Here is a 9,816-nt window from a genome sequence, read left to right as displayed (position 1 = left end):
GTGAATGTATGCATGTAAATATATGTGTGCATATATATATTATATACACACACACACATATACGCACATAAACATACATGCACATATGAACGTACGTACGTACGTATGTATGTAAACTGTTGTTTAATTTGGTTTGAGAGTAGCGATCCGAGGATATATATACATATAAGTATAATAAATATATTGTGTGTTATGTAAACAAAATATATGAGTTAAAATGAACTGAAATTATAAAAAAAAAAAGATAAATATTTTTAGATATGATTAAGTATCTGGCGCGATGTTCTGATGTTTGTGTAACTCCACACGCCTCTACCCTGACAAGGGAAATAAAATCGAAAGCGAAAGAGAAATAAAGTGATTGGGTTTTTTTTTACTCTCACAAATTGATGACATTAGCCATTATTGTTTTCTATTTTAAGCATACAATAATGACGTTTTTAACATTGATCTGTCAGCTTCAATGAAAAGGCATCAGTTCGCAATATCCAGAGGAAATAACTATTAAAAGGCTGTCTAATAACTACTATGGTAGGGAGTTGCTGCATTTATTGTTGTTGTTACTACTGCTGCTCCTGCTGTAATAGTAGACATCTCGGTAATAATACCACTTGATTTGGAGTTGTATGAAAGCAGCAAAGAGGCTGGGTAGCCTTATATCTTCTGATGAAGAAAAACATTTATATCTATGAAACAATCAAGCAGAAAACCGGTTCTGAATAGTTTCTTATTTTTGATTACTCAATTTTTAAAAAAGAAAGCTAATAATTCGCTATAATTAGATATGTTTAATGTGAAGTTACTATAGCAGAAAACAGCTGAATGACTCAAGAGGACTAAACAATCGATTAATAACAAATATTTGAATAGATGTTATTGTTGTAGTTCATTATTGTTGTCATATTCGGGTCCAGCTTGTTCGTATTTGTAATTGTAATTCAGTGGATTTATATTTTACACTTGTCTATAAATTTACCAAGATATAACAGTGATTGTTTCCCCTCATCCTCATTACTTAGCATCCACTCTCCACCCGGTGCAAGACATTTTAAGTTGTCAGCTTTTTTTTTTTTACCACTTTCGCCAAATTGCCATCGTTGGAATTATAAATACGCGCAGTTGGTAGTTTTATTTGATTTCCTGTCAACTGTTTTGGCGCAACGTACTCGCCTCTCGGCAATTAACACTTAATCACTGACTTCGACAGATCACCGACTTCTTCCTAGTAACTTAGCTTCTTATTTTGTGTTCATGACTCATAGTTGCAATACTCCGGCGGCCATTTTCGACCATAAACATGCTTTAAAACAGTAAAATATAAATAAAATCAAAAGAAGTAAGAAAGAAAAAAAAGCAGCAACATATATAAATAGCATCAAATTTTTTTCCCAGCGCGATCTTCGGCTTTTAACTTGATTACTTCAATAGTAAAAAAAGAGACAACTCCCTTAGGTAACAAGTGTGATTCAAGGTGGAGGCTTGTAAGAAGACAAACAACACGTGCCCTTAAGAGTTGCTGCTATTTTGTCTGGCGCCGATATTGGAAAACGGAAGCAGTTTAGCTTCTCGCTCAGCTGTTCAAGATCTTTTATTGTCAAATACTCGTTTCACATCAGCTTTTGTTTGGCAGTGCTAGCCTGGTTGCTGGATGGCTTGTTAAAATTATTAGATATAGAAAACCTTTTCTGAATTCAGTGTTTTAAAATAAGGGTTCTGAAAAGAAAGGAATAATGAGTATAGAAGCGGATGACCTGTGGAAACTAAATCGTTTCTTGTCTATTGGAACTGAAGGGCCTTTATATGAATTTGGAGAACAAATCCTCAAAAGAGAAAGCGCTCCAACTATTTCAAAACTGATTGAAGATGGGAAAGGTAAAGAAGTTGTCAAAGAGGTACTTGCATATACCAAAGAAGGTAAATCGATTCGTAAAACCCCATTGCTTTTTTGTCTGGCTCTCTGTACACGGAGTTCTGATAAAATAGCAAAACGAGATGCCTACAAGGCTTTGGCTGAGGTTTGTACTTTACCGACTGACTTATTCACATTTATAGCCTTTTCTCAGACTTTAAACAACCCTTCTAAAGGATGGGGTAAACTTCAGAGAAAGACCATCAGTTCCTGGTACAATTCCAAGGATCCCAAGCAGCTAGCTGAGAATGCAACACGTTATAAATCCAAAGCCGGTTGGACGCATAAGGATGTTTTGCGTTTAACTCATACAAAAGCTTCTAATGATGGTAAGTTAGAAACATTATTATTATTATTGTAAATGCAACAGTTAACTTATTCTGTTTACCTAAGAAAAAGAAGTAAATAGATAAAACAAATAATGTCAATTTTTCTATCACTATAATTACCTTTATAGAGAAATAGCTTGTCCAGTTCCTAATGTCAACACAGATTCCCACGCATTAGATTCAACCTTTCAGAATTGTCAAATGAATTGATTGTCAATTCTTTGTATGTAATATTTCACCTGTTATCTCGATTATATATATACATAATGCGTGTGTGTAGAAGCGAAAGCGATCGCGATGCACTGTACCAGTTAATTTCACAAAGTTTATAGTATTTCTACATCTATTGTAATCGACAGATTCTGATTTGTTTGAAACAACCTGAAATGCTGTTATGTGAATGGCATCATTTGAACAAAGCTTTTGACAAACAACGATGTTTAAGTACCAATAATGTAAGTTGCAAACAAAAATAAATAAATAAAAATACTAACAAAAGCGTAGTATGAACATAATTAAAACAAAGAAAACTATCTGATTCTCACTGGTATTTTCAATATATATTAACATTGATCAATATGAAATAAACTATTAGCAGCTTACTTATTACGATACAGGTAAATTAGTCTCGAATGTTGTAAGGTGAATTATTTTGGTAGTAAAGAAAGTACTTAAGACTTAAGAATCTGAATAAATATTTTCTGAGAGATAAAAAAAAAATGAATGGATTTAAGATTACATTTCCCAAAAGTATGCTTTTATTCGGACAAACGTATATTTAGTTTCTTGACCAATTTATGAATATACACGTTTTAGCCATACAAATGCACGTGTTACTTAAGATTATTCTTCGATAAAATACACGATATGTATGTTTATTTTCATTTACATCGGATTTGGACTAATATCTAAAACAAAAGCCAAGAAACTGGCTACTATCGTATAATCATAGTAATCTATTCGTAATCCATTGGTTGCGTACTAGAATAATAGCTTACAAGTTTGCTTTTATAACAGCCTATGTCGACTTTTTAATTAAGCTGCCTATAGTGCACGTATCTAGCGTAACCACACCGGTGAGTTAACGATTTCAACGTTGTAAACTTTCTGCTGGCATCTGTAAATGGATGTAACCGTTTAAGTAGTTTCCTCTTTAAATATTAAACACACTAATATGGCGAACACCTTTGGCAGTTGATAATTTTTCTGCTAATTGAGCCTGTCACTCGATTTCGATTCCTCTTTTGATACTATAATACAAGTACATTTGTATTTTTAATGCATGTGAGACTTTCTCATCCCATGAACATTCTACACGCCGTTTACTTCGACTTCGAAACACAAGTCAACGAGAAAACACTAGTGTGGTCTTGCTCAGACAGACTGCTGTTTTAATTCTCGACTATATAGATTTAGTTTTCACACCTCTAGGGTCAATTAAATGTGTCAAGAGGACCGTTTTTAATATAGTAGAACTGTTTAGATGTTTGATACAACTGTTTAATAATTCCCTGACTCCTGTTTAAAATGCTATCAAAACAAGAAAACAAACTTGCAATAGTATAGCATCCTACCCGAACAAAAAAGTGAATTTCGACCACTTAAAGTTATGCGGACTAAGCTTGCAAATGGCTTAAAAGATAAAATAAAAATGTGTCCTTTTGCAGTCTGGAGAGATGATGTTGCCCTTGACTTTTTTAGGCCCTTCTACCCTGTGGAACTTGATAACTGGGTGTGCTTAGTGCTTGTAATGTGAGAGATATAACGTGGAGTATGAGAGTACTTTAAGTGGAAAAGGTGAGGTAGCATAGCTGTCAATTTACCCTGTCAAAGCCATTGATGCAGACTAACAGTGGGTCAACATTTGAAGGGCAGTAGTGAATGTTTATATTTAGGATGGATATCAGAATTTATTAATGCATACATAAACCAAAAGTCATTAGCACACACATATACATACACATATACGTACATCCACTCTGTTTTCAATAGCTGATGGAATTTTATCTCTTTCTATTCTACTACATATTCAAGACTATATTATACTTAAAGAGAGAGAGAGAGTTTGAGGAAAACTGATGGTGGTCTGCATCGGCAAATCTTATAATAGTGAAGTTTATACGAGTTTGGATATGTTTGTATGCCCAGGGAAGAATAGGGATCAGGAGCTTCTAGCCTAACCCTGCATTTAAGAAAAAAAGAAAATTTCCAACTATCTATATATTCTTAAGCCTTCTTCTTAAATTTTAACACTGTTACACTTTTCAAGGAATAATAATGAAATGGAGCTTGTTTTGAAAGTATTTATTTATTTTCATTCTATGTAAGCAGTAAATTTGCATTTTTCTGCAAATTTCCTCCTAAGTGGTTTTAAATAAAAATTTATTTGCGAAGTATGGGAATGATTATATGGTTTAAAACAAAAAAAAAAAAACAAGGCAATTTGTTCCAAATAGTCTTTTTACCTTCGATATTTATATATACTGTAGATACACGAATTTGATGGAAACCCATTAGGGAATTATAATAAAGACTAATCGATACTGTATTGCCGAAAAATTATCAAGTGTATCGTTAAAAAGTTAAGCATTGATTGTTTTATGTTGTTTATTTTGACCAGGGTTTTCTCATAAGGGTAGGGGTGGGGTCTGAGGAATGAACAAGAGGTCGGACAAATTACCATGTTTGATAAGACATGGTTTCAAACTTTTTAAACTTGGTTCGTCGCTATGGTGAAGAAAGAAGTATATAGATGCTCTCTGTTTTGTCTTCTCATTAATAAATTGTGTGGGGTGGTGATTTCACTTATACCCGGGCCTGGTATATTTCGTCAATCCTCATTATGTAAACCTCTGAAGAAAGTCGTTTTAGATATGACAACCCGAATTGTTTTATGACATTACCTAATGAGTCCGTTCTTTTTAAGACACTATGGTCTGATTTGAAAGAATGTGCTTACTATTTCTAGCAGGTTAAGAGACACCGTAGGGACTCTATAGTTGTGTAGTAAAATGTATGGCCCTATAGGTGTGTAGTAAAATTTAGAAAATCTAAAGTATTAGAATATTGTTTACATGATGATATTTCGTCTAAACTAGGCCTTATTCTCTTTATTTACATATATATAAAAGAACACAAACGGAATTTAAATTTACAACAGCTGTTTCAATAGAATTTTATTAATGTATTCATTGATTACTTTATAGCATATAATCCACCATCTTCAGGTAAAATTTTAAACAGGTATCCAATATGTTAGTTGGATTTGTCACCATCAAGGTATCATCTCACCTGTTTATACCTGTTTAAAATTTTATATGAAGATGGTGGATTACATGTGTAATGTAATCTATGAATACATCAATAAAATTCTACCGAAACAGCTGTCATAAACTTTGAACACCATTTGTGTTTTCTTTTATGCCTGTGCTTCACCAAGAACCAGTCCTGAGTTAGATCCACAGTTTAAATTGGATTTGGTGCTTACATATCTACAGAACGCTACTAACACATGATACCTTCATGATTGTTTTACCTCACTGTGAAGCCTATGTTATTGTACCAAGCCATTTCAGGTCTCTTCCATGTTGACATGCCTAGATTCTAACGAATCCTTTAACTACACACACACACACACACACACACACACACATCAAATCAATCCATTAGAAACAATGAACATTAAGAGTTTTCACATGGTTAAGAATCTTCTTGGACTTTTGTGATAATAAAAAAAGAAAAAAATCACTTTACCATAAGAATTCATTTCCACTGTTGTTATTTAATTCTACATCTGCCATTTGAGTAAACCCCTAATCATCGCCTACCTTTTTTCAGACTTAATATACCTACAACTGTTTTATACCCTCATAATAAAAAACTTTCTAAAGATGCTCAAAATCATCATGTGGGATGTCTTGTAATTCTATACTGTTAACATAGTCAAACTTGTATCCTTTTTATTGTCTGTATCTTGTGCTTCAATCTCAAATTGCTAATCCTCTACAAATTCAAATCTTAATATCTTATAAGTATTAAGATTTTCTCATATTTTCACTGATTCTACATTCTTCAACATAAGTTGATTTGCACTGGTTCCTAGTTATCTAAAATATTTTCAAGGAAAAATAGTTTCACTTTCCTTAAGCAGTATTACTTAACCACACACACGCATACTTTTATTCTTCATTCATCTTCTGCATTTTTCTTTTCTTTTAAATATCATCATCACCATCATTTTAATGTCCGCTTTTCTATGATCGCTTGTGTTGGATGAAATTTTCTTGAGCTAGAATTTCTGTGGCTGGATGCCCTTACTTTATGCCAATCATCACCTGTTATCAAGTAAGCTAATATTAACCCATAACCAGATAAAGTTTTCACAGAAGATTGAAAGCAAAGGACAGTGCTTACTTGACAGTGACACTCATTTACAACTATCACAAAGTCAAAGCAAGAAGATAATAGCATATGCGCACACATACATATATAGATATGCACACACATACACATATAAGTATGCCAGTAAAATTATGTCACATTATAAGCACTCATGCCAGTACCACATACAGGCACTCATGTTGGTGGCACATTAAAATCACCCAGCGCACACTGTAAAGTGGTTGGCATTAGGAAAGGCATCCAGCTGTAGAAACCATGCCAAAGCAGACTGGAACCTAGTGCAGCATGCCAGCTGGTCAAACTGTCCTTCCCACGTCATCATGGAAAAACAGATATCAAAGGATGATGATGGTGATGAGGATAATGACGATGATCCATATATATATATATATATATATATATATATAATTTAAAAATAGGATAAAATCTTTATAAGAATTTATCAAGTAGTTAGCGTGAAAAACCTCATAAGGGAAAAATTTATTAATTATTTATATTAAGGGCATTACTATACATATTTGCCTCATGCTAGGAGGGACTCAAAGTCAAAACTACCATAATAAACACATTGTACCGAATGCGAGGGAATGCAACTCTCGAAGTGAGCCTTTTAAATGCACTTTTTAATCTTCAGTGAAGATTTAAAAGTGCATTTTTGTGCACTAATTATGAAATCATATGATCTGCAGCTGAATCTGTTTTTAAAAGGCTCGCTTCGAGAGTTGCATTCCCTCGCATTCGGTACAATGTGTTTATTATGGTAGTTTTGACTTTGAGTCCCTCCTAGCGTGAGGCATTTATGTATAGTAATGCCCTTAATATAAATAAATATATATAATAATATATATATATATATATATATATATACATACATACATGCATACATACATACAACGGGCTTCTTTCAGTCTCCGTTTAGCAAATCCATTCACAGAGCTTTGGTCAGGCTAGTGTTATAGTAGAAACACTTGCTCATGGTGTCACACAATGGAGCAGAACCTGAAACCATGTGATTGGGGAGCAAACCCCTTACTAATCAGCTATGCTTGTGCCTATATATATATATTCATATGCACAAGCCAGTCCAGGGGCACTGGCAACGATCTGGCCTTCGTAGGATTTTCGAGCAAGATCATTGCCAGTGCCCCTGGACTGGCTTGTGCGGGTGGCACATAAAAGACACCATTTCGAGCGTGGCCGTTGCCAGTATCGCCTGACTGGCTTTCGTGCGGGTGACACGTAAAAGCACCTACTACACTCTATGAGTGGTTGGCGTTAGGAAGGGCATCCAGCTGTAGAAACTCTGCCAAATTTAGATTGGAGTTTGGTGTTGCCCTCCGGTTTCACCAGTCCTCAGTCAAATCGTCCAACCCATGCTAGCATGGAAAGCGGACGTTAAACGATGATGATGATGATATGTATGTATTTAGAGAGTAATGAATGTAGTAATGTCGATTATGATTGGAGAGTATTTTTCATGCCTCAGGCAAATATGAGATTATTTAAGTAATTAGTTGACAAAAACTCCCTTAAAAAGTCTTTAAAATCAGAAACAAAAAGAAATGGAGATAACTTTAATGCTACAATATGCCTTGTCTATTTTGTCCAAACATTTCAATCAGCTGATCTTATTGAAATTAGCTCCCTTGCTTTTAGAGTTTAAAATCCCACTGAAGGAGTATTTCTTTTCTAATTACTTCAAAAATCTCAATTGATCAATGTTTTCAAGTATATTATGAGATTCTACCACATTTGTATTTAATCTGGTGAATGCTCCTCAAGTCATATTGTTGATATTCATAATCAGTATCAGTATTATATCTATTCTAAATATATTGATCATTAATCGTACCAACTGAATCAAATATTGTTCCCTGAAGGGGTCTGATAAGACCGAAGAAAAAAAAAATTCATTGCTTTCACCCAATTAGATGGAATTAAAGACCAAATCCACTCCAATATACATTATCTATACAAATTATCGTTTAACTATAGTAGAAGCTATATATTTGGGGAAAGCCAGTTGCCTTTCAATAAATGTTTCTGAAGCAAAGAATATATTAGCAAAATAGCTAGTTGCCTTGTGAGCTTTGTTATTGCAGGTTTTGCATTTCTACAAGAATGCTTCTGAATACTTTCAGCTCTGCTCGAAGTATCTATTTCTGTTTGATAAGGGGTTTTCAACCCCAAATACCACATTATGCAAAATGATTGTCTACTGTTTTATATTAAAAAAAAAAATGCATGGTAGATATATTCATTATTTGAATGTGTGTGTATGTGTGCATGCACTTATACATGAGATTATATTAATTGTCCTTCTCAAGTGTCAGTGTTATGATAAACATCACTTGATACTGTTTAACTGTAAAAATAATATAGTGTGTATACACACATGGCAACTTGATTCTTATTCATGTTGCATCCAGCTCCAAGGAATAACTTTTTCTTCTTGTCTAACCTCAGCAATCATTCCAACTTATGATTAGTTGATTAGTTACAATGTGATCCACATACTGTAGTATTTGAATAACAAAGCCGTCCAACCCATGAGTGGGTATTAAAAATAAATAAGAAAAAATAACTTACAATCATAGAACATGTTTACAAATGTTGATGGACAGTTTATATAACTGTATCTTGGGACAAATGGGAAGAGATAATTATGTTGTGTGTGTGTGTGTGTGTGTGTGCAAGCATGCATGTACAATATAGATCAATAATAATGGTTTCATTTTTATTTATTTTTACTTAGAAATGATTGAGAAAATTAGATATGAGATTCATAAAAACTTTAAACTTAAGATCAAGTTTCTGTGTGAGAAATTTTTCACTTAGGAGTGGAATTTTTGATTTTTTTTAAATTTGATTTTTTTTTTTTTTTCTAAAATAAAAACTTAATCGAAGTTTGGAACTTACAGTCAGTTTCAAAACTGGATATTTGTCTCAAAATGCAGTAACTCGTGACAAAAATAACTAGCTGCAATCTGGTTGGCATTGAGCCAGTTGGAATGTTTGAGGAAAGATTTATTGAAAGTAACCTAATGGGTTTTTTTTTAAATTTATTATGTGTCATCAGTGTTATTTTAGTTTCCTGATCAATGAAGTTAAGTATACAGAATTTCTTGCAAAAAGTTTTTACAAATTTGTTTCTTTCTTTCATTTGTTCCACAAGTT

At 33.4% G+C, this 9,816-nt stretch overlaps 1 protein-coding gene across 1 annotated transcript in view; it reads left to right on the top strand.

Moving 5' to 3' along the window:
• The first annotated feature begins 375 nt into the window (after positions 1–375).
• LOC106884355 (RNA-binding protein RO60) overlaps positions 376–9,816 on the top strand; it is a 64,063-nt gene continuing 54,622 nt past the window's right edge. The window contains exon 1 of the mRNA XM_014935698.2: positions 376–2,238. Coding sequence (XP_014791184.1) covers positions 1,731–2,238 — 508 coding nt within the window. The 5' untranslated portion in view covers positions 376–1,730. The remainder of the gene's footprint in view (positions 2,239–9,816) is intronic.

Source organism: Octopus bimaculoides, chromosome 2 (assembly GCF_001194135.2).
Source record: "Octopus bimaculoides isolate UCB-OBI-ISO-001 chromosome 2, ASM119413v2, whole genome shotgun sequence".
NCBI classification, from domain to species: domain Eukaryota; kingdom Metazoa; phylum Mollusca; class Cephalopoda; order Octopoda; family Octopodidae; genus Octopus; species Octopus bimaculoides.
Note: the sequence above shows the minus strand (reverse complement) of the source record. Positions and strands in the feature narration are given on the sequence as shown.